We start from the raw sequence: 26,517 nt of genomic DNA on the forward strand, positions 1-26,517 counted from the left end.
ACTGTATTTCACATTTCAAAAAAAGCGCCCGCTGCTACGCATAGTGCGCGTACACTCATCTGGTTCTATGGATTAAAAATGTTACTGCAGTCTTTTTCGCGATAATTTTGTAACATTTCGCGGTTTTAAAATTAAGCGCGGGAAAAAACCGCAAGTGCGGCCGCTTATACTCGTTTTCCTATTTCATAAACTCACACGGTTTTAAACTACTGCGTTTTAACCGTAGTGCGGCCTAAGCCTAAGATTAGAAATTATTTGAAAGATGAAAAAAGGCTTCTCTGTTCTAATTTAGTGCCTCGATCTTACATATAAAAGGTTTTTATTAAGAGCGCTCGAGCTTAAGAATAAAATAAAAAATCTGTTTAAGTGATAGTGACACAATTTTTATTTTATTTTATAGAGTATAAAAGGGAATAATATTTCAGCCACATAGCTGCCGCAACTCCGCTGTAGGTGGTGTATTCTGGTGGAACATTTTGTATGACATCTTCGCATAAATGTGGCTCAATTTCACGAAAAGTACGAGTTATGTTGACCTTCAGAGCGGCAATAGACTGTAGTTTGTCTCTATAGACAAGAGATTTCACGTAGCTTGAGAGAAAGTAGTCCGGTGTTAAGTCTCACGATCTCGGTGGCCAGTTGATGTCGCCACCGCGCGAGATGACTAAGCTTTCCTATTTCTCATCCAATAAATTGAATTTTCCCATGCCGTATGGCAAGTGGCGCCGTCCTGTTGGAACCACATGTTTGTGTGATCCATACCATCTATTCTAGGCCACAAGAAGTTTGTTATCATCGTCCGATATCGGTCGCCATCGACAGTGAGCGCGGTTCCTTGCGCATCTTCGAAGAAATAAGGACTGATGATACCACCGGACCAAAATCCACACCAAGCAGTGAGTTTTTCAAAATGGATTTTCGTCGCTCTAATTTCGGCAATTTTGTTTGTTAACAAATCCACGGAACCAGAAATAAGCCTCATCACCGAAGATGATTTTTTTCTAAACCAAGCTCAGCGCCAAATGCTCTAAATCCCGCTTTCGCGGAGCAGCGCCGCGTCCTCGTTGTAAAAATAATACCGGACTTGTCGCTACGGTGCTTGGCAGCGACGAGTCCTGGCAGGCGATGCTCGACTTCTGTGGGTCCACCATCTCGCAGAAGGAGATGGCCGAAGGGGAGAGGGAGAGCTCTTCTTCCCTTTCCGCGCCGTGTCGCAGCCGCAGAGTCGGGGGTCGGAGGACGGCGTTCGTCCAGCTCCGGCCCCTGGGAGGTAGTAGTCTCCTCCCGGTGATGGTCACGGGGCGACCTGAGGGGTTCAAGGCTGCGCCGCACGCTAACATCGCTCTAGCGTGCTGACACTAGGAGGATAGGACGAGGTGTCGTCGGCAGCGGTACGCGATGCGATTCGCATTGCCGTCTTTGCTGTCGTCGCCGAACATACTGTGGAAGAGCAAAACCCGGTCGGCGGCGTACCGCGTTCCGACCCGGCAAGCTAGTTCTGACCCGGACCGCGCCTATCCGTCGCCGCCGAGCCGGAGGCCAGAGAAGGGCTTTTGCCCGACTCCAGCCCTTGTAGGAGGTGACCTTACCCCGGTGAAGGCCATGAGGTGATCTGAGGGGGTGAGATCGCGCGGCGTGCTCTGCGTTCTATCGCGCTGCATGGCAGCACTTCCACGGAACTGTTGCGTAAGTGCGACTGGCTGGCGGTGTATAGCGTTCCGACCTGGCAGGCTGGTTCTGGTTCAGCGGGGTATTCCGGAACACCAGCGGCACCGCCTGTCAAGCTGCCGTACCAAGACGACCGATGTAAAGTCGTTGACTATCGCCTCGATAACCCGTCGGTCGGGCGTCCTAGAGGTGGCGCCGCGAATCTGGTTGTAGTGTTGACCGCGGGAACCTCCTTACTCTGACCGAGTTCTGACGCCGGGCGGAGATCGAAAGTCAGATGCACGAGAGTCGTTTAGTGCGGTAGGGCCTTAAAAAAATAATTGGGCCACATACCCCGCGCGCCCCTATGCGCGGGGACCACGTAGGAGGGTCGGGCCCGGCGCGAAAAAGAAAAGGATCTCTGGGCTAGCGTTGGGCAGACTGATATCCTTAAACAAAACACCATATACCTCTTGTTTGTGAGAAGGTTTCGTCAACGATCTTCTCCATTTTAGAGATATGCCGTGGTATGTAGTCGGCAATGCGACGTTCTTCCGTCACCGTGAGACTGTTAGCTCGAGCCAGTTCCTGCAACAAAAACTTCCTTAGTTTTAAAATTCGTGAAAATTGTAACATTATACCTACGGGTGACACATTTTTGACTGTTCGTACTTCAGACTGGACTTTTTTCTACTCGCTACCTCTTCTTTCCTTTAATTATTAGAGTTAAATAATTACGATATTTTTGTAACAATCTGTGGTGGCCTAAGGCATAAAACGTCTGGTGCACTCGTGTCGATCGATGCCACTATCACAGTGGTTCAATCCGTTATTAAATACATCTGTTTAAAAAAGTTAACGACGCAAGATACTCATTGCGATTTGGAGGCAACATTAGCAGAGTCCGCTCCGCCGTATTCCGCTGTCTCAATTTCGAGTAGGGAGAACGAACACGGATGATGAACATAGTTGCTGCCATCCATAGACGTCAGTCACCCAAGAAAATGTTGCAAAACTCCAGAAAATTGTATTGAGCGATCGAAGAGTTACCATCCGATACTGAATACAAGAAACGGGCATTTCATATGGAAGTATTCAATCCACTTGAAACAATCTTCGAATAGGAGAAAAGTCTCCGCAAGATGGGTGTGCCGAGAATGTTAACGACAGTCAGAAACAAAATCGACTTGACATTTCGAAGATATTGTTGGACAAGTTTCAAGAAGATTCTGAAAACTTTTTGTCTCGTTTCGTAATAATGGACGAAACATGGGTCCATCATTTTGATCCCGAGACAAAACAGAAATTTTTCACAATGGAAACGGCCATCATCACCGACCCCGAAGAAGTTTCGTGTCGTGGCATCGGCTGGCAAGGTTGTGGTCTCAATATTTTGGGACTTAGAAGGGATTTTGTTGATTGATTACCTGGAGCGTGGAACCATTATTACAGGCCAATATTACGCAGCTTTAATTTCCAAGTTGAGGAATGCCATCAAAAAGAAAAGGAGAGGGAAACTTCGAAAGGGCGTGCTGTTTCATCACGACAATGCACCCGCCCACAGTTCGGCAATTGCAATGGCTGCCATTCAGCAAGCAAGCTGGCTTCGAATTGGTTGACCACCCCCCTTATTCACCAGATCTGGCGCCTAGCGATTTTTATCTATTCCACAAATTGAAAGAATACTTAAGGGGAAACAGGTACGAAGACGAGAACGAGGTGATGGATGCCGTGGAGAGCTTTTTGCAGGACCAAGACAAAACTTTTTTATTGAAAGGAATTGAAGCCTTGGAAAAGCGCTGGACTCGGTGTGTAGAGAGACTCGGAGACTATGTAGAAAAATAAATTATTAAGTTATCAATAGTCATTCTATCTCATTCTCACTACTTTTTGATCCTCCTAATAACGCCATCTATTTATAATATCACAAAAAGTTTACACATCTATAAATCCTCTTTTGATGAGGCTGCACAATAATATAGTATAATCTGTGACAAGACTAAAATTAGCGCCAAAAAAAAATGACTTTTTGGCGGGAACGCGAGGAGTGAAGTTGTGTGATTTGTTTTATTTTGTCTATTTAGTGTTTCTTCAGGTTTAAATGTGTAATAATGGTGGTTTATTAACTGTTTAATATCTGTGAAAGTGCACAAATGTGGGAAAATGAAACAAAGCTGCTGGACGTAACATCTCGGGTTCCTCGAAAAAGTCCACTGAAAAAATCTCAGTAAATGACCACCATTTTACTGCGATTATATTTCATCTCATATCATTTCATTTCATTAAATTTCATCCCAGTTGATTAATGTCTCAAATTAATCATCTTCATTTCATTTCACTCCATATTATCATTTTTCATAAAATTAAGAATATAAAGTAAAATAAGACATGACTTAAAGGTCTTAGTTACCAGGTCATAAAATCTCTTAAAAAAAAAAAAGCGCCAAAAATTTTAGAAGTGAACAAATTTAAGTAGGTACGGTACTTACAAAACCCGTTGTAGAAAATTAATTAATTTACAAATAATTAATCTAGAATGTTCGAAAGCGAACTACAAAATCGTCTTCCGCATTGTGCTTCGCCTCGGTCTCACGGAATTGTTAAGCGATTGAAAAGGACGACCGTCGCCAGTAACGGAAGCCTGCGACCTACGAGAAAAGACTGGACAAGTTAGTAATGCATATAACAATATCTTTTTATCGATCATCATACAATTCTCCTAATTTATAAATACCGCATACAGTCCACTCAAAACTGAACGACGAGATTACAGGTTCGTGTAAGCAAATATGAAGCTAATAAATATTATTGAGATTTTTTTTAATGTCTTTTTTTTATTGCTTAGATGGGTGGACGAGCTCGCAGCCCACCTGGTGTTAAGTGGTTACTGGAGCCCATAAACATCTACGACGTAAATGCGCCACCCACCTTGAGATATAAGTTCTAAGTTCTCAGTATAGTTACAACGGCTGCCCCACCCTTCAAACTGGAACGCCTTACTGCTTCACAGCAGAAATAGGCGGGGCGGTGGTACCTACCCGCGCGGACTCACAAGAGGTCCTACCACCAGTAAAAAGCAGCAGATTTCGACTTCATGTTGCTAGTGGGCCGTGAGCTATTTACACGTCATTTCCGTGATTCGGGATCCTCCCAATCCATTAACGGTGCTTTTAGGTACTAACCACAAGCACCGGTCACCGTCCTCGTCCAACCCGTCGCTTGCGAAGAAGGGCTCGACGAGTAAATCTGAGATCTTAGAACTGAGATCTTAGAACTTATATCTCAAGGTGGGTGACGCTTTACGTTGTAGATGTCTATGGGCTCCAGTAACCACTTAACACCAGGTGGGCTGTGAACTCGTTCGCCCATCTAAGCAATAAAAAAAACCCATAGACACAGCCCACTCACTGAGTTTCTCACCGGATCTTCTCAGTGAGTCGCGTTTCCGATCCCGTGGTCTGCGAAGCACTGCTCTTGCTAGGGTCAGTGTTAGCAGCACTCCGGTTTGAGCCCCGTGAGCTCACCTACACGGCAAGGAGAAGCTGAAATAGCCTCTCAAGGCTATCAGCATAGGTAGGAAAGAAGAGCCATTTTTAATCGCGAAAGTGTAAATAAATATAAAATTAAGTCAAACAAACAAAAATTGTACCTAGCTGCTCGATCGCACTGTCAAAGCTTTTTGAATCATTCGAATTTGATGCGACCGGCTAAAATACTTATTTATTATTACATCTGTCCGTGACCGCGGTAACCTAAGTTATCAGGAAGATATGTTCGCTGAACCGGAAACGGGATTTCCTGTAAAAGCCATTAAATTTGTTTTTTCTTATAAGTATTAAGTAAATAATATTATATTTAGGTAATTTATCAACACGATTTTTTTAAATCTATTTACAATTGATTTTCACCTTTGGTTATTATAATAATAATCGTAAAAAAAAAACATTCATTGACAATAATTATAATTCACTAGCTGACCGGGCATACTTCGTAGTGCTTCAATCGATAAATAAAAGACCTAAACTTTTGTGTAAAATAAACTTAAAACAAAGAAAACGAATCCGTCCGACGGGGTACACATCAAAGGAAAAACAAAATTGTTATTTTTATTTAATTCCGACCATTTTCATATTTATCTACCTTTTAAACCTTCTCTGGACTTCCACAAATAATTCCAGACCAAAATTAGCCAAATCGGTCCAGCCGCTCTCGAGTTTTAGAGAGACTAACGAACAGAAATTCATTTTTATATATATAGAAGATAGATTTAGGTTTAGATTTTATTTTTATTGTTGTTTTTGCTTTTAAATTGAAAGACCCAATATAGCGTAATAGTGTATAGCCGAACCAGTTTCAGTACAAAATCGCTTGATTACATAGCCTAATTAGTACTACAGCGCCACGAGTGCTCAAACAACATCAAAAGCCTCTGTTTACCGAGTGTAATAATAACATTTACTCTGTTATATGTTTACCGCCTTTCGAATGCATTGAATATCATCATCAATCATAAGTTATTGAGAGCTGGTCTAAACGCTCTTGTTTGTGTAAACAAAAGTTTCATTATGCGCTTTTTATTAAACGATAGATCATGCTTAGAACCGGCACTTTAATAGATACCACAAGTTGAATGCTTGTTTTGAAACAAGGTCGAAATCACAATAGCACTGTTGTTGTTTTTACACTACAGTAAAAGCACTTTATTGTGGCACGAAATTGGTTACCGAAGTCCAAAAGCATTACAACGTCAATGTCGTCATTTATTTAACAGACATGAGACAGAACAACGGCTGGCCAACCCTTCAAATCGAAACGCATTATTACTGCTTCAAGGCAGAAATAGACAGGGCGGTGGTACTTTATCCATGCGGACTCACAAGACGTCCTACCACCAGTAATTATGCAAATTATAAATAAGCGATTTGATTTTTGTTACACGGTTTTATTCCTTCACCGTAGAAGAACCGTAGAACATTTGTTAAGTACGTATTTCATTGGAAAAATCAGTACCTGCCCGTGGGATTCGAACACCGATGCATCGCCATACATACGAATAGACCGGACGTCTTATCCTTTAGACCACGACGACTATAATTTATGATCATAAAACAATCTACTGGTATTCAACGCTTCATCGTCCCCAAAACGCTCTTCTGTGTGATATATTTTGATATTGATATTTTAGAAGTCGTCGTGGCCTAAACGATAAGACGTCCTGTGCATTCGTATCTAGCGATGCAATGGTGTTCGAATCCCGCAGGCGGGAATAAATATTTCTAATGAAATACGTACTTAACAAACTATGCTCAATATTAATTTCTACGGTGAAGGCATAAAATCGTGTAATAACAATCAAACCGCAAATTTCTAATTTGCATAATTACTAGTGGTAGGACGTCTTATGAGTCCGCACGGGTAGGTACCACCATCCTCCATCGTGAACATTTTTAAGTGCAACAAATGTTCACGATTGACTTCCACGGTGAAGGAATAACACCGCTTAATAAAAATCAAACCCGCAAAAATTATAATTTGCGTAATTTGCGTAATTACTGGTGGTAGCAACTACACGGGTAGGTACCACCGCCCTACTTATTTCCGCCGTGAAGCAGTAATGCGTTTCGGTTCGAAGGGTGGGGTAGCCGTTGTAACTACATATACTGAGACCGTAGAACTTATATCTCGAGGTGGGTGGCGCATTTACGTTGTAGATGTCTATGGGCTCCAGTAACCACTTAACACCAGGTGGGCTGTGAGCTCGTCCATCCATCTAAGCAATAAAAAAAAAAGACCATTTATTATTTAACTTACTTTAATCACAGATTTCTCTAAGATTACATTATAGACAAACAATATTACCACTCAATTTGACCACTGGCTTTAAATAATAACAAAATTTAGACAATAAACGAAGAGTATACCTAGTCAAGTCATAAATTCTGTCACATGTTTAATGTAAAATAATTGAAACAAGTTTATTCATTATGTAACCATTCATATACCAAAATGAACTTAACAAAACATAGATTCTTATGACACTAAAGATTATTCAAAATTACCTCCGTGATTTTGAATACAGGCCTTCAATCTGCGCGGCCAGTCGTCTATCGCAGCACGAACGAGGTCCATGTCAATATCGGCGGCTGCCTTAATCAAGGATGTCTTGAGTGACTCCAAATTGGGATGAGGCTTTAAGCACGCCTTTTCCTCCAAGTGTTGCCATATCTTGTAATCTAACGGATTCAAATCTGGACTGGAGGAAGGCCAGTCTTCGTGCCGGATGAAGTCGATTTCACGCGCCGCCAGCCAGTCTTGTGTGCTCTTCGCTCTATGCGCTGGCGCCGAATCTTGTTGGAATACCCAGTACCTGTTATTGAACATGGTATGAGAAACAGGTTCCACAAGGTTTGTCAGGGTTGTATTTTGATACACAACTGCATTCATTTTTACACCTTTCTCACAAAAATGTACCTCTGTTAAGCCCCAATAAGAAACTCCCAACCATACCATGAGCGAGGATGGAAAATGACCTCGTTGGACACGCGGAATACGGTTGCTCGCTTCTTCACTACTGTGTGCGTACACCTTATCATTTTGTTTGTTGTAGCTCTCTTCTACGGTAAAAATTTTTTCATCCGAAAAAAGAATTTCCCGGTATTTTTTTCCCGCGTACCGCTTCAACAAAGCGCGGCATCTCTTCAGTCTCAGGTCCATTAGACGAGCATTCAAACGATGTCCTGTTTTTCTTCGATATGCCCGAAGCCCTAAATCTTCATTTAACACCCTTTTCACCGTGGTTCTGCTTAACCCCATCTGAAGGGCCAACAGTTTCTGCTTACGTTTGGGATTTCTTTGAATTCGCGCCTTCACAGCTTTTATCACTGCTGGAGTCCTAACAGACCGAGGGCGACCACTTCTTGACCTGTCATCTACACTAGAGTCTTCATTGTATCGTTTGATGGTACGATAAACGAATCTTTTGGTTATATTCAAATTTTTCAGTATGTTAAAAATTTGAATTGGCGCGTAACTGCAACGATGCAACGCAATAACTGCAACACGGTCTTCTTTAAGCGTCCACTCCATATTTAAAAATGAGTAAAATTCTAAAAGTATACATTTTTATTTTCATGAACAATTCGAAATTCGAATTCAATAAACTTTTTTGTGGCCAGCATTCTAAAAGAAAAGTTTTTACTGTGTGACAATACTTATGACCTGACTAGGTATATTGTGCGTACACACGCACAATATACACACACGTGTGTCAAATATATGGTAGTGTTTTTCATGTTTCTTTTATTGATTTAATGTATTATTGAGCCATAATCTACAAAATTTTTAGCATTCTACACTCCCTCTCTATATTCTCTATAGGTGTGAGAAATTTCATACTCATCCATCCGCGCAATTTCCGTAAAAAGGGGTAAAAAGTTTTTGCTTCACGTATTAATATATAGTTTACTTCGATAAGGCTATGCGTCATGATAATCGCCTTATCGTTGCCGCCGCTGACTACTCCCCGAATCCTGATCACGCAGGAGCCAGTCACCGTCGACGCCCTAGACACGTCCTTACGGATCCATCAGATCCAATAACCTTTGCATTAGACGCCTTCAGCTCTAATACTAGAAGCAAGCTTAGGGACCCCGGTAACCGTACTCGTCGAACTCGACAAAGAGGTCGACGTGCAACCTAACCTATGCATCAGCCCGCTGAGTTTCTCGCCGGATCTTCTCAGCGGGTCGCGTTTCCGATCCGGTAGTAGATTCATTCGCGAAGCAATTGCTCTTGAGTTGTTAGGTCTCCTTCGGAGGCGCTCGGGCAGTTGTTAGCAAATCCCACCCCTCCTGGCTGAGCCTTTGCTCGCCCACCTGTCCTGGTGAAACTGGAAAGGCCTTCGGGCCACCATTATTCTTTTAATCATAAAAAAAAAAAAAAATGATTTTTAACAAATCGGCTACAGCGTAGCTCATTCGTATTCGCAGTTCACGCGGTCAAGACGCAAGAGGGTTTTTACAAAATACACTCACTCACTTCCTGGCTAACATCAGAGAATTAATAGACTTTTTGAAAATGTACTTAACTTATCTAATTATTTTTATTTGTAATGATTCTGAAAAAAGTAAAACAACATTTAATTGTTTACCAATAAATTAAAATACACCTCAAAGATTTTTCGACGAAGATATTATTATATTGGAGCGGCCCTAGAGGAAAGTATGCCGTGGACATATTATGTCATGGCGTCCAGTGTGAAACAAGAAAGCATGATTGTTTTCAGTCGAGAGTGATAGGTCCTGCTAACCTATATAGGCTGACAAAGCTACACCAGAAAATCAACGTTCTTCAACAGAAATGAGTCTTCGAATTCATTAAGTACGGGGCATTCACTTTGTGAGGTCTATTGACTCCGCTGACCACCTAGCATCAGCTAAGTCGTGAGTTTGTCCACCTAAGCAATAAAACAAAAATCAGGTGGCACTATCGATTTCAACATGTTTTTACTAAGTTCCCCTGTGTGTATTTAATTGTAAATTGCTTTGAAAGAACGCATGTGTATTGATTAATATTAAACTAGACTAGGTAATACAATATTTAAGGAAAGAATAATTCACAAATATATAATTTACAAACCCACTGAGGTTAATCCGTTCATTGTTTAATGGTATTTCTTTAAGTAGGTAAATGAAGTTTATTTTGAAATTAAATAAGTTTTTAATCAATAAAAATCTTCTAAAAGGATTGATTGACGTTGAATTGACAACAACATTGTACAATAACTCCGAGACATGAAATTACTTACACGAACTTATAAAATTACTTACTTAACTTATAATTAAATTTATTTTGAACATTTTGAATACTTCTTTGGGATGGTACCTTATATCTAATTTATAATTGTGCCAAAGTTTCCTTTACAATTTTCCTTTCCATTATTTTAAGTAATCAAATTGTGTACGGTTTTGATTATTTTTTTTAAATCGATATTTTAAATAAACGAAAAATATAAACATTTTAAATATCCTTATCTAGAGAGAATATTTTACTCGCATTTATTATGAGAAATAAATACACGTAAAAAACTCGTATATATGTGAAGGAACATCACGACGCAACTGGCTAAATAGATGATCAGATACTATACATTACCATTAGAATAATATTTTACTTTAAAAGCGGGCAAAAGCTTCAACCTTTGGCCCTAGGATTTATAATCGGTAATACGTCAACAATAGCCATTCTTAAAGTAAATCGTAATCCAAAAAGTAATCCGTGTCGTAGGCCATTGAATTTCTTTAAAACAAAGAAGCTTTAACATTGATACTAAGAACCGTTAACTAAATCATAATGAATGATGAATAAAACCATAGTGCGATCTAAATGGACGCCAACGTCATATAGTGAGGAAACCGGAACGAAAATCATAATACATAATTCTGCCGAATTAAAATTGAACTTATATTATTAATAGGAGTAAAAGTATGAAATTGCCGATTTGTACGAAAAAAAAAGATGTGTGGTGTCATGGGACATCGGATAGGAACGAAGTTGCTTATTATAAAAATATTTATTTTAAGGTCTATTCGAGGTATAAAGAAAATAAAACTGGAGGTTTTGCAACAAACCATAGTCATTCGGTAACGTGCGAACTTATTGTGGTAAACTTCATTCACGGTTGTTTGCATAAGAGCTATTGTATTGCGCAAACGAATGCTCTGACATCGTGGTCAATCAATTATAACATTTTTTGTACGTTATTACAAAGTTAAGTCGTACACTGTGTGCATTACTAATTTTTACATTATTACAAAGTTAAATGGTACACTGTGTGCATTACTAATAAAAATCTTACGTTACGGACGTTTTTTCCCGGTTAGGGTACCCCTCCGCATCGTCCCATAAGAAACTTCGTTTTTTTTTCATTTAACATATTTATTTAATTAAAATGTCTACCTACCATTATTATCTATACATTGCTGCCATCTAATAGGAAGGTCATTTATGCCTTTGCAATAGAACTCTGGTGATCCAGATTCTACAAACTGTGTGAAAGCATTTTGTACTGCCTCCTAGGTAGAAAACTTTTTTCACGTAGAAAATTGTCCTAATCACGAAAAAAATGGTAGTCCGTTGGAGCAGGGTCTGGCGAATACGGAGGGTGACGAATCGTTTCTAATTGCAGTTCCTGTAGAGTTAAAACGGTTTCTCGTGCTGTATGAGGTCTCGCGTTATCATGGAGCAATAATAGTGAAGATCGATTCATGAGTCGGGGCTGTTTCACTGCAAGCTTTGCTATCATTGTTCGGAGTTCGGCACAGTAGATATCTGCCGTTATTGCTTGACCAGATCGAAGAAAGCTATAGTGAATAAACACCATGCTGACCACCAAACAATTACCATTACCTTTTTTATTGGTAAGCTTAGCTTTAGGAGATTGTTGCGGAGTTTGACCTGGGGTCTTTTATTCTAATATTATTCTAATTATATTATTTTAATATTCCTTCATTTCTGTATTGATTCAACAAGGCAACGCAAGTTTCAACACGCATTTCTTTCTGCAGATCAGTCAAATCATGAGGCACCCATTTTTCATATTTTTTATTATTATTATTATTTTTTGTAATTTTTTTTACAATAAAATAATTTTTTCTTACACAATTTTTAATTCAAATTTATTAAAATTTATTTTCTATTTTTTTGTTGGATTTTCTATGAAAGCGTAATTTTTTAGTTTTTTTAAACTATTATTTATTTTTCATTTTTTAGTTGAATTTCAAATTTTTCATTTTTTTTTTAAATATTGAATTGTCATCAGTCCCTATTTGTCATAAGTAAGCTAAATTTCGAGTTAATCCGACGTTTTGAAGGGGGTCAAAATCATGTTCAAAGGTTCCATTACATACTAACATACATACGTCTGAAGCTAATAAAAGCGTATTAAAAATCGGTACCTTGAGAGCATCCAACTGTTGAGCAGCAGGTGTATTGTCATCTCCGGCAACCACAGTAAATTTGGTCCAGCCAAAGGCTTTCAGTAGAGAGACCAGCGATTTGCTGACCTTGTACGCAGGAGGCAGGGTCCTAGCGAACGTGGCACCAAGAGCTGATCCATTCTCATCGATCGGACCATGGGCTCCTGTACATTTCTGTATAACAAAATTTCATTACTCGTCGAAACAGAATATAATTTCTGGTCTTTTTAATCGGCTTAAAAAAAAGGAAGATGTTTTCTTATTGTATAAAAATTTTATATTGATGATATGATATCGATTTTTTGTTTTGTTGAATTTTCAGCCGTCAGAGAATTCAGACAGGCATACTATTTGATGGTGAGTGGTCACCGTTGCTCAATACCAGAGGAACAACGATGTCATCCTTTTTTTCTGGGCCGAAGAACGAACCTCCTACTAGTGATTCCAAGGACGAAACTTTGAGAGGACCAATTTTTTTTTTGTTAACGTCTACATCTGTAAATAAATTCCAATAATATATTACTTTTTCACTGCCGTACGGTCGCAATTTAAATAATTTGTTTCATGTATATAAAATGAAAATAAACAAGTATCTTTATGTTTTTAGGAATGTACATTGTCTTTGTGCTAAATTTCAATACATTCTTTTTCTACATAAGTAAATTTTAATCAAGAAGATCACTGGCAAAATTCCAAAAAATATGTCGATTAATAATGTTCATTCAATAGAATGCAGAAATATAATACTAATAATTATAATGATGGGAATATTCAGTGGCTCGACTCACGGTATCACGGTGGAAACTTTTAACGCACCAACAAAATATTTACATCATATTATTATTGTTTGTTTAAACTTCAGGCCTCGAACAGAATAATTTTAATTTATTTGGTAAACAATGAAATGCTATTTTACTTTTTTCAGAATCATTACAAATAAAAATTATTAGATTACAAAAATAAGTTAAGTACATTTTCAAAAAGTCTATTAATTCTCTGATGCTAGCCAGGAAGTGAGTGTATTTTGTAAAAACCCTCTTGCGTCTTGACCGCGTGAACTTCGACTACGAATGAGCTACGCCGTAGCCGATTTGTGAAAAATCATTAAATCTATATTGAGATTTTAGAACTTATATCTTAAGGTGTGTGGCGCATTTACGTTGTAGATGTCTATGGGTTCCAGTAACCACTTAAAACCAGGTGGGCTGTGAGCTCGTCCACACATCTAGGCAATAAAAAAAATCAAAAAAAAACCATTTTGTCGTAATGGCGTCTTAATTCAATTAACTACTACGTAATTGCTTAATTTCAAATTCCGTAGAGAATTGTCGAAACCTAAGCGTTTCAATGTTTCACATAATGGATGGCAAATTATAATAAAGCTTTTTAAAAAAACTTACATGAGAAATAAGAGGCAAATTCCAAGCAGCAGCTAGCTTGGCTTCAGTGTGGCATGTTCCGTCAGGTCCGAAAAATGCGGAAACACCGAGATCTCGCATTTGTGTCATTACCCTGTTCAACATAAACTTTATTTATTAATTCGACGAGTCAAAATATATAATCTCTATATATAAAAATGAATTGCTGTTCGTTAGTCTCGCTAAAACTCGAGAACGGCGGGACCGATTTGGCTAATTTTGGTCTTGAATTATTCGTGGAAGTCCAGGGAAGGTTTAAAAGGTGAAAAAATATTAAAAATCTCGGAATTATATAAAAATAAACAATTTTGTTTTTCCTCCGATGTGTCCTCTTGATGTGTCTTTTATTTATCGATTGAGGCACTACTAAGTCTGCCGGATCTGAATAAAAAAGTAATGAATAAAAACTGGGATCAGAGAGCGCGTTCTTTATATTCTCTTGTGATATAATAAACTTCAGGCACCATTCCACGTGAACATCAACTATGAAAGGTTGCTAATAGCTCAAATTGAAGCAGCTTGCAGACTTCATATTTTTAAGCGATCTCAAACTTTTTTAGCTATACTAGGGTGTATTTAGGTGTTGATTAGATGAAAATTGTTTCGTCACGTATTTTTTTCCTTAAATATGTGCTCCTAAGCCGTATATACGCTTTTGTTATAATATTTAATACAGTTGTGGCTGCTACTCTAGGGTGAATTTTTTGCTGTAATACCATCGAAAAACGTTAGACGGCGTGCTTTACAGTTTAACGAAATCTATATTTTTAAACACGATATGATCATCGGAGCAAACCATCTGTCACATGTTTAATGTAAAATAATTGAAACAAGTTTATTCATTATGTAACCATTCATATACCAAAATGAACTTAACAAAACATAGATTCTTATGACACTAAAGTTTATTCAAAATGACCTCCGTGATTTTGAACACAGGCCTTCAATCTGCGCGGCCAGTCGTCTATTGCAGCACGAACGAGGTCCATGTCAATATCGGCGGCTGCCTTAATCAAGGATGTCTTGAGTGACTCCAAATTGGGATGAGGCTTTGAGCACGCCTTTTCCTCCAAGTATTGCCATATCATGTAATCTAACGGATTCAAATCTGAACTGGAGGAGTGCCAGTATTCGTGCCGGATGAAGTCGATTTCACGCGCCGCCAGCCAGTCTTGTGTGCTCTTCACTCTATGAGCTGGCGCCGAATCTTGTTGAAATACCCAGTGCCTGTTATTGAACATGGTATGAGAAACAGGTTCCACAAGGTTCGTCAGGACTGTATTTTGATACACCTGCATTCGTTTTTACACCTTTCTCACAAAAATTTACCTCTGTTAAGCCCCAATAAGAAACTCCCAACCATACCATGAGCGAGGATGGAAAATGACCTCGTTGGACACGCGGAATACGGTTGCTCGCTTCTTCACTACTGTGTGCGTACACCTTATCATTTTGTTTGTTGTAGCTCTCTTCTACGGTAAAAAATTTTTCATCCGAAAAAAGAATTTCCCGATATTTTTTTCTCGCGTACCGCTTCAACAAAGCGCGGCATCTCTTCAGTCTCAGGTCCATTAGACGAGCATTTAAACGATGTCCTGTTTTTCTTCGATATGCCCGAAGCCCTAAGTCTTCATTTAACACCCTTTTCACCGTGGTTCTGCTTAACCCCATCTGAAGGGCCAACAGTTTCTGCTTACGTTTGGGATTTCTTTGAATTCGCGCCTTCACAGCTTTTATCACTGCTGGAGTCCTAACAGACCGAGGGCGACCACTTCTTGACCTGTCATCTACACTAGAGTCTTCATTGTATCGTTTGATGGTACGATAAACGAATCTTTTGGTTATATTCAAATTTTTCAGTATGTTAAAAATTTGAATTGGCGCGTAACCGCAACGATGCAACGCAATAACTGCAATACGGTCTTCTTTAAGCGTCCACTCCATATTTAAAAATGAGTGAAAATTCTAAAAGTATACATTTTTATTTTCATGAACAATTCGAAATTCGAATTCAATAAACTTTTTTGTGCCCAGCATTCTAAAAGAAAAGTTTTTACTGTGTGACAATACTTATGACCTGACTAGTTATATATATATATATATATAATTTTTTTTTTTTTTTTTCTACTAGTATGTACTCTTTAAAATTATTTCAGTACTTTTGGGCGCATGACCGCCATTGTATAATATTGTTTTTAAGGATTCATTTTAGAATTACTGCTGCAAATAGCTCCAGACCCACATTTGATAAATTGTCATCAAAATGTGCACTATAGAGTCGTATTTTGCAATTATCTCTTACAAAGTGATGAAACCTTACTGCTTCAGATCTAATAGAACATTCTTCAGCATAAATAGAATTAAAATTGGATAGTGGGTCCGGTATCAAAGGATGTCCACCTGACAATAAGTGGATATTGGAGGATATTGAATCACTCATGGGCTAAGAAACACATTGATATTTTCAATTGACACAACAAGTCATTACTCAGAATTTGACTAGCACACGGCTATCGATTTCAGCAAATAAATGTCGACTTAAGTGCGTTATAACGTTTAAAACTGTACAAAATAAATAATCTATACTAATATTATAAAGAGGAAAGATTTGTTTGTTTGTTTGTTTCGAATAGGCTCCGAAACTACTGGACCGATTTGAAAAATTCTTTTTCCATTAGAAACCGACATTGTCCCTGATGAACATAGACTACTTTTTTTTATTTATTTTTTTGGTTTCATGTGTGTTTTAATGTTTCCGAAGCGAAGCGAGGGCGGGTCGCTAGTTGTATAATAAGTGCCTATGTGAACTTCTTTGGAATTACATCTAGTAGCCAAGAGCTCAGTAAAGAGGCTAAATATTACATTGACCACGAAGGCGAGGGTGGCAGTTTCACACGCCGGATGAGATGTCCTACTTTTTTCCGCGGTGCACATACTATTTTTTGAGAAAATTTTAATTGCTCCTCTATTTAAAATTCAAGCAAACTAAATCTCCCAACTAATAATCCACTGCATATCAGATAAATGACTACGTAACAAATTAACTACTTGATTACCTAAACATATTTTATTAAAACAGGTATAAAATTAACCAAAATCAGATGACCTTTTTTCTCTAATTTACAACGAAAATCTAGCTGAAACCACTAATATACAGATTTTAAGACAAAATTACTCACCGTATAACAAAAATACTGATTTGCACACTAAATCAACCATCTTACAACGGAATTTCTAAAATAATTTTCTAATATTGACCCCTGATCTCAAAGATGATGAAGATATCGAACGAGAGCGGAGAGCGTTGTCGGTTAGAACAAACATGATAGCTCGCAGGTTTGCACGGTGTTCACTTAAAGTCAAGGTCACCCTCTTTAGGGCCTACTGTACAAACTTTTACACGTGCAGCTTGTGGGCGGGATATACTCAAAGATCGTACAACGCTCTCCGTGTTCAATATAATAACGCGTTTAGGGTGCTGGTGGTGCTGCCCCGCTTTTGTAGCGCATCAGGGATGTTTGCAGACGCGCACATAGATTGTTTTTACGCTACCATGCGTAAGAGGTGTGCATCTCTGGTAAGCAGAGTGAGGGCCAGCTCCAACAGTATCCTGAACATGATCGCAAGCAGGCTGGACTGTGTATACATGGGTCGCTGTGGTGCCATCTCACATGGGATGTTACGATCGTAATTCATTGTGATGTAAATATAACTACTAACATAGGTGTAAGTCTTACTAACAATTTGTATGAGTCATGGTCACTTGCAATAAAAACATTTATTATTATTATTATTATTATTATAACAGATAATGTATGTTTACATTATCAAATTAGATTCCACGAATTTACTACTTGTATAGCTACACTCCCCATCACCCAACTTTATTTCTTATTGTTCTTGTGAACTTCTTTCGTTCTTTTGAAATTCTGAACGAATACAAGATTTCTAAATGTTGTTTGAAGCTCTTCGCATCAGCGCTTTCTCCCAAACTCTTTACAATCAAAAGCATTAATTTGAGCATAAAAAATGCATTTAAAAAAGTATTTGGTGAAGAATCTACAGTAAAAATGTGCTGGGCCAATGCAAAAAAAAGAATTATGACCAATGTAGAAAAATTTGTAAGCAAAAAAAAGAATACTTTATTACAGGATATTGATGTGTTACATCTCCAGATCAGTTGGAATCATTTTTAAATTCTCCTTCGATCGAGCTCAAAGACTGGACCGCGAGTTAAATATGTCACACCACATGTAGAAGCTAAAAACATACTCTCGGTCGGCAGGCCATCCGAAGCCCACCTAGATGGCGCCGGTTAGAATAGGTTATCCTACGGAATGCTCCGATGGGTCAGAACCAGCATGGGTGAAGGGTAGCCGACCTTCCATTACCCGGATGCTCTTGCGTAAAACGCGTGCAGAGCAGCTTGCACGTCGTCTCCTTAGGCCCCCTTCGCCGGTCCCAGACCGACATGTGAGGGGGACTCGAAACACTTACAGGGCCAGGACTTGGGCAAAATCCGCCTCCCTGGCCCCTGCTCGACGGCGGTGGGCTTGTGCGTCTCTCACGCGCCCCAGCGCTTCCTTTTGCGAGATGGTGCACTCGCAGAAATCGAGCATCGCCTTACACGACTCGTCGCCGCCGAGCATCGATGCCACAACACTCCGCAACGACAAGTCGTTTCCTATTTTTGCAACGAGGTCACGGCGCCACCCCGCCCGTGCGGGGCAGACGACTAGCGTGTGCTCCACGGTCTCCAAGTCGCAACCACAATGGTGGGACTCTGAATTCGGCTCGGCTCCGATCCGGTGCAGGAACTCACCGAAGCAACCATGCCCAGTGAGCACCTGCGTGAGCCGGATAATGAGGCATCCTCTGTCACGATTCACCCGGTCCGCAAGGGCTGGGCGAATCGCCTCGACGGTCCTACGACCAGCCGAAGGATCAACCAGCCGCCTGAACCATGACTCCAGCACGGACCGCCGAGATTGGGCCCTCTGCGCTCTGACCACACTGGGGCTGGGACGTGCAACGCCCCGGACACGAAGATTAACCCGCCACTGATAGTCAGCGGCGAGTACCTCCGCCTCCAGGACCCAAGGGGCGTTCCAGCCAGTAAGCACGCCGCCTCGAAAGAGATGGTTCGATAACCACGAATGACCCTGACCGCGATGATGCGTTGCAGCTGTTGCAGCAAATTCCCTACCCCCACGACCAGAAACTGGCATCACACGGGCGCCCCGTATTTGGCCATTGATCGCGCCATCCATGTATAGAGACCGCGCGTCACCTGGTCTAATTTTTGCGGGTTTGATTTTTATTACACGATGCTATTTCTTCACCGTGGAAGTCAATCGTAAACATTTGTTAAGTACGTATTTCATTAGAAAAATTGGTACCCGCCTGAGATTCGAACACACCGGTGCATCGCTCGATACGAATGCACCGGACGTCTTATCCTTTAGGCCACGATAACTTCAACTGCACCCCGACTCCAATACGGACGCCTTCAACCATGATATAAGCATCGACAGGTGGTACTCTTCGGGGCTTGTGGAACCACATGGCCTCGGATTTACTGTGCGCCACGTCGAAGCCCGATCTCCTGATATTGCCGACGACATGCGCCACCCCAGCGGTAGCAAGACGGGCAGACTCAGCAAACTCCCTGTAACGCATTGGCGATATCGAGCGACACCGCCAAGGCCACACCGCACCCGGAGATGGCCTCCTACGAGAGGAGCCACACGCGAAGGATCGCGTCTACCGTTGAGTGGAGTGAAAACCTGTCGTAATCATACGATAAGACTATTTTTTTATGTTGTAATAACAATTATTAAGGTATTACTACGGCTGTGAGCTCGTCCACCGATCTAAGCAATAAAAAAAAAAAAAAAAAATATGTTGCTACTAAAAATGAACATCATAGCTCCTTATTACTTTATTTATTTTGTTTATTTGTCTGTTACAATGATATGTTTTTACTCAACTGATGATCACGGAATTCTGATTAAATGCTGTAGAGGTTCAGAATAGGACACAGTAGGGGAGCGAGGGGCTTGTTGTAACAGTTTTCATGAAAACTAATATATCTTGAGATTCATTGATTAAATTGCTACTAAATAAAGATGGATGGATGTTGTAACTCTTCCTCTACCAAATCAAGTAAAAATAATAACATAACTATTGGTCATTACTTTACAATTAATTATTTTCTAGAAGAAGTGCGGTGTTACAACTTACCTCGTGCTTGGGGCAAGTTGTAACGTCTACCGGGGCAAGTAGTAACGACAATTCTTTGTTTATTTTTAACAAAATTGACATCTTTCTAAAGTAGGTATTATGTAATTGTTATCAAAAATCAACTTAAATACACTTTTAAATAATCTACACCAAAAAATTAAGTAATTAACAGTTTTATTTAGTTAAACACTACTTATAAACATCATGGCACTTTTAAGTCACAGTAAGTATATAATTCAATTATTTATATCTAAGCTATACTTCGTAATTATCTCTTTTTAATATTTATCTAACAAAGTGTTGCACTTATATGAACATTTGGTGGGTTTCATTATAATTGAAGTCAGTCTTCATCTGAGCTACAATTAATACAAATAAAAGATACAGTATCTCCTGTAACACATCCTCAAGTACCCTACCACGTAGGGTACTTAAGGATACCCACATCTTACAAATTATATTCTTTAGTTGAATCTGTGTAAGCTTCACCACATACCAGACCACTCTTCTGATTCAGATTCAGAATCTGAACATAAAATCTTTTTTTTAGCTCTGTCCACTCCGGTTTTATTTTTGTTGATTTACCTTTGCCTTTCCCCTTCCCTTTTCCTTTGCCTGATTCTTTAATTTTGTCATCTATTTTCTGTTACTCTTTATCTTTTCCTCATATTCCTTTTGTAAAGCTTGTTTTTCGGGAGTGTCCGTCAATACTGGTCGTTAATTCACGTCAATTCTTGGTGGCGCCTTTCGTAGAGGACTAATCTTCGATGGCGAAAAAGTTTTTTGTAGACTGCTGTAACATGTTACAACAAGCCCCGGGATTTTGTTACAACTAACCCCATGGTATGATTCTTAAAATTTATAAAGATAACTATTTAAACAATTTTGCGATCTTAAAAACTGTTACAAATTATCAGAAATAGATAAATTTGAATGTAAATAAGATATATAAATTTTGAAATTGGTCGATAATAATAACGTAAACCAAAATTTTACGACAGTACAATTTTATATTACCTGGCAAAAATGAGGCGCATGCACATTTTCGCTCATTGCGCTGGCCGGTGGGACATTGGCTATGGTAACATGATGCGGTGCGGTTTCTAGGTCAAATCGAGTCAAAGAAATACGCTAATATTGTTTAAGATCCTAGTGAAAAGAGCCTGTTACTATTTACCCCTGTTACAACAAGCCCCTCGCTCCCCTACTTTGTAGTCGTCGTGGCCTAAAGGATAAGAAGTCCGGTGCATTCATATGTAGCGATGCACCGGTGTTCGAATCCCGCAGGCGGGTACCAATTTTTCTGATGAAATACGTACTTAACAAATGTTCACGATTGACTTCCACGGTGAAGGAATAACATCGTGTAATAAAAATCAAACCCGCAAAATTATAAATTGCGTAATTACTGGTGGTAGGACCTGTTGTGAGTCCGCACGGGTAGGTACCACCTCCCTGCCTATTTCAGCCGTGAAGCAGTAATGCGTTTCGGTTTGAAGTGTGGGGCAGCCGTTGTAACTATACTGAGATCTTAGAACTTATATCTCAAGGTGCTTGGCGCATTTACGTTGTGGATGTCTATGGGCTCCAGTTACCACTTAACACCAGGTGGGCTGTGAGCTCGTCCACTCATCTAAGCAATAAAAAAAAAAAAAATATGTTGCTACTAAAAATGAACATCATAGCTCCTTATTACTTTATTTATTTTGTTTATTTGTCTGTTACAATGATATGTTTTTACTCAACTGATGATCACGGAATTCTGATTAAATGCTGTAGAGGTTCAGAATAGGACACAGTACTTTACATTTCGATAAAATGAATGCGAGTAAAAGCTAGTTGGTAAATAATGACGGGATATGGCATTAATTGTACCAGCCACAACAATGACTGTGTTTCAAAAATATTCAGGGATAACCTCAAATTGGTGAAGTATTTGAGCTTCTTTCTATTAAAATATTCGACATAGGCACTTATTTGACCTTATTTGATAGACTGACATCTACAAAGTAAATGCCGCCACCCACCTTGAGACATGAGTTGTAAGGTCTCACTTTTAACAGTACAACGGCTGCTCCGCCCTTGAACCGAAACGCATTGCTGCTTCACGGCAGAAATAGGTGTGGTGGTGCTCTTGCTTTTTGAGCTGTGGCTCCGACTTAAAGGGCGGGACAGCCGTTTTACTATAGTACTGAGCCCTCAATGATCTCGACCTCTAGTCTGATGATAAGTAGCAGCACTCACGCTTTGCATGGATGGTAACCACATCATGCAAGATACGGCGTGGTCTGCTTTGTAACCTAAAACTTAGTACTGTAGCAGTAATGCCTTAGAAACGAAGTTTCCTGAGCCATTACTCTTCAAACGAGGTTTGAGACCTTAACGACTCTTTGCGGATTGGCTCAGACCATGGTCTGCGCAGGCACTGAACTGCCTCTCTCTGACATATTCTCATACAAACAGACAGCAGTATAAACAATCTTATCTATCTATTTATCTATTCTATATATATATATAAATGAATTGCTATTCGTTAGTCTCGCTAAAACTCGAGAACGGCTGGACCGATTTGGCAAATTTTGGTCTTGAATTATTTGTGGAAGTCCAGAGAAGGTTTAAAAGTTAGTTAGATAAACACGAAAATGCACGGAATAAAATAAAAATAACAATTTTCTTTTTCCCTCGTCGGACGGATTCCTTTTGTTTGTTTTAATTTTATTTTATAAAAAAGTTTAGGTCTTTTATTAATAGATTGAGGCACTAAGAAGTCTACCGGGTCAGCTAGTTATCCAATAAAAAATTAAGAACTCTTACCTCAACGAAAAGCTGTCTTTATCCATGAACAGGGGAGGCCGAGGTCGTCCTATGTCTGCCGCTACAAATCTTAATCGTAGTCCTGGCAGTAGCGCAGGCTCTTTGTTCACAGCCGCCACAGCTAAAGGCAAGGCACCCAGCACCGTCTGTCCATCATACCAATTATAAAATGTGCTATTAAAAGTAACTGTAAACTTTACTCACTGCAACTGTAACTATACTTGAGACCTTAGAACTTTTATCTCAAGGTGGGTGGCGCATTTACGTTGTAGATGTCTATGGGCTCCAATAACCACTTAACACCAGGTGGACTGTGAGCTCGTCCACCCATCTAAGCAATAATTTTTTTTAAAAAAAAATTCAATTTTTTTAACTCCACTTAAGGACTGATTAACTGTTCCAAGTTAAGATTTTCTTCTGTGTCATGAACGTAAAAAACATAATTATATTTAGATACTAGCTGCTAGCCGCCGCTTCGCCTGGGTGGTTAAGGAAAAGTTTCTGTAGTTTAGCTTTAGTTTAGAAGGACCCCTTTGTCATGGCGCCGCAATTCTAAGGAGTATCCCTGAAACCTTCCGAGAGTACCGGGCTACTTGGGGTCGACGCTTAGAGCGGTGTCTAATTTCTGAGTCTTTTGTTGGGCAAAACCAAGCTAGCGGCCAAAATGCTAGGAGTCTTCAACAGAGCGAAGTAGTATTTCACGCCTGCTCAAAGACTTTTGCTTTGTAAAGCACAAGTCCGGCCTTGCGTGGAGTACTGCTTCGCTCCGAGTGGGGCTCCCAAATACCAGCTACTTTCATTTGACTCCATACAGAAGGGGGCCGTTCGGATTATCGATAATTCCATTCTCACGGATCGCTTGGAGCCTCTAGGTTTGCGGAAGGACTTCACTTCTCTCTGTATTTTGTACCGTATACTCCATGGAGAGTGCTCTGAAGAATTGCTTGAGATGATGGATTATCTCGTTTTAAGTTCGCTTAACGAAAGACTATCATCACGAGATCATTAGTATTCACAGTTTATCACCGAGAATGAAAACAGGAAATGTATTTGAACGTAAGCATAGAAGTGTGTAAAATAACGTTAAACACATTTATTACTGTTTCTTTTGAACCTTTTACAGTATACCTTTTAATTAGAGATGGGGAGCCTTAAAGTATGGTTCAGCGAACCCTCATCAAACAAATAATTATTTATCAAGGCACATTACATAATTTTTTGTAAAGAATTATGTACGCCTGTTAACTTCAATGATAAAATGGCTGAAATAATTGATGTAGGTTTTTTTATTAACTCGAGCTCGCAATAGCGTGGACTAGTGATCAGGAGGGATCGACTCTCGGTGCTTTTAAATTCTGCAAAATACTGCTCTTGCTATGGCAGATGCAAGCGAGGACCCACAGCCCCGTGAGCTTACCTACACATCCGGTAAAGCCATAATAGCCCATCAAGGCTACTCGCAGTAGATAGGCAAAAAAAAGCGAATCATCATTTGTCCGAAACTTTCACACCAGATCCAAACACCTACACTGCTGAAGTAAATTTACCTGGCTTCGTCGGTAAGTTCCCAGGAATCCGATAGTAATTGTTCCCTCAGTGGTCCAGTTCCGACTGTAGCTAGGACAGGCTTCATAACCACCGCATTCAACGTTAACTAGATGAAATAGACTGACCCCGTCAACCTCAATACTATCACTGGAAACTCTTTCTTCTATGAGATTAGTTGTCACACTGGTATATATATTATTAACGTAAATAGAATCTAGAATATTCGCCGGGGTTGTTGCGTCCTCATCTGCATGCGAGGCATTGGTAGCATCACAAGTTTTTTTGAATTCCGACAACCTCGCTTTGCTTACAGCCGGCTTAGGAATATCCGTTTCCGTAACACTATCATAATTATTCTCAATTGTCAATCTGTTGTTAGAGTTGCTAATTTCGTTAGTAAAGCTCGTTTCAGGGTTAAGGTAATAGCATTTTATAGCCGCCGTGGTGAACAAAATTAATAGAAATAGATGTTTCATGATCTCCATCTTGCAAAGCTTCATATTCGTTGCTTCATCTTACTGTACTGTGTCACACCTGAAAAAAATAAACAAATATAATTTGAAAACGTGCTCAAAACAGCAAAAGGCAAAAATAAATGGTGCAGGTGCAGGTGGTGCAGTAGTTAGTGGTTCTGACTGTTGGGCCGAGGGTCGTGGGTTCGATTCCCGCATCGAGCGAACATTCGTGTGATGAATAGGTTTGTTTGCTCTTTGTCTGTGTGTTTATTATCTATAATTTATATACATGTGTATATATTTAAACGTAAGCATGTATGCCAGTCTCTGGTACCCATAACACAGGGAATCCTAATTTAGGGCCAGATGACCGTGCGGCTCTGATAATTCTTAATTTTGCCCCCATTTTTTAGAAAACGCGAGGATTTCTTCGTCTGTACAGGCTTATAATATGAAGCTCTCATTAATCCTATCCCCCACCGCTCCGTATTTCACATACGTTCGCCATCGCTATCCCCGGAGTGCAGGGCTATGCATAAACACTGACAGTTTTTTTTTCCATAATCAGATAGTCCAAATCGTATCCAACTCTAATGGTTAGCCACGATCAAGCTGGACAAATAGCGGGCGTATGTTATACCGTGTTAACATCATGGTGACAATAGCAGCACTGCGTCGTCGATTTCCTTCCTTCCGAATCGATGCAAGTAGGTATTTACGAAAGGTAGGTAGGTAGGTACGTACGAGGTACGAAATAGGTACGAAGTACGTAGGTAACGAAAACAGCTGGTAAGCATCTGCGCGAGACGGAAGTTGAAGGGTTCTCAGTCTTGGTGGCCCAAATTGCATTCGGCTTTACACTATTTTCCCCTTACCCACCCTGAGTTTCGTTTTGATGAGGATCGAAATCTACGTGTGACAGAGTGAGTTAGTTCGACTACAACATACCTAAGCCACAGTCCAAATAAAATTTTCAAACCCCAGCTGAAGGAAAAGCTTACTCATTTCAAAGATACAACAAATCAATCTTAACTATCTTCCAGGAAACCGAGTGGTGAGACCAATCACAAAACGGATGATCGCTTTAAAACAGAAAATTTTAACAATTGTTACTACCTAGAACCACTGCGTTCCTCCGCAGTGCGTTTCCAGATATCTTTTTTGCCACGTACCATCCGGCTTTGGAATGAGCTCCCTCTACGGTGCTTCCCGAGCGCTATGACATGTCCTTCTTCAAATGAGGCTTGCGGAGAGTATAAAACGGTAAACAGAGTCTTGGTTCTGCCCCTGGCGTTGCTGACGTCCATGGGCGACGGTAACCACTCGCCATCAGTTGCTGTATGCTCAACTGCCTACAAAGGCAATAAAAAAACCTGCTTTTTTAAATTAAGTAAAATATTATTACACTGTTTACGG

General features: G+C 39.8%; 1 protein-coding gene across 1 annotated transcript; it reads right to left on the minus strand.

The window, feature by feature from the left end:
* Nucleotides 1–361: 361 nt before the first annotated feature.
* On the minus strand, nt 362–25,180 carry LOC149501074 (guanylate cyclase 32E). Its single transcript, XM_089734193.1, has 5 exons — nt 24,646–25,180; nt 23,099–23,244; nt 14,024–14,135; nt 12,603–12,797; nt 362–2,235 (listed from the first exon to the last, which is right to left on the minus strand). Exons 1-5 carry the CDS (start codon nt 25,144–25,146, stop codon nt 2,098–2,100), a joined length of 1,092 nt encoding a protein of 363 aa, XP_089590319.1. The 5' UTR covers nt 25,147–25,180; the 3' UTR covers nt 362–2,097.
* Between the last annotated feature and the right edge of the window lie 1,337 nt (nt 25,181–26,517).

This window comes from Bombyx mandarina, chromosome 17 (assembly GCF_030267445.1).
Source record: "Bombyx mandarina strain Sakado chromosome 17, ASM3026744v2".
Taxonomy (NCBI): Eukaryota; Metazoa; Arthropoda; class Insecta; order Lepidoptera; family Bombycidae; genus Bombyx; species Bombyx mandarina.

Bases quoted from the DNA above. Each gene is read 5' to 3' on its own strand.
- LOC149501074 (XM_089734193.1), bottom strand. From the start codon at position 25,146: ATGAAGCTTTGCAAGATGGAGATCATGAAACATCTATTTCTATTAATT. The intron at 23,245-24,645 runs GTAAATTTACTT...TATGATGGACAG, and splicing joins GAACTTACCGACGAAGCCAG to ACGGTGCTGGGTGCCTTGCC. The intron at 12,798-14,023 runs GTAAGTTTTTTT...TTTGTTATACAG, and splicing joins ATTTGCCTCTTATTTCTCAT to AAATGTACAGGAGCCCATGG.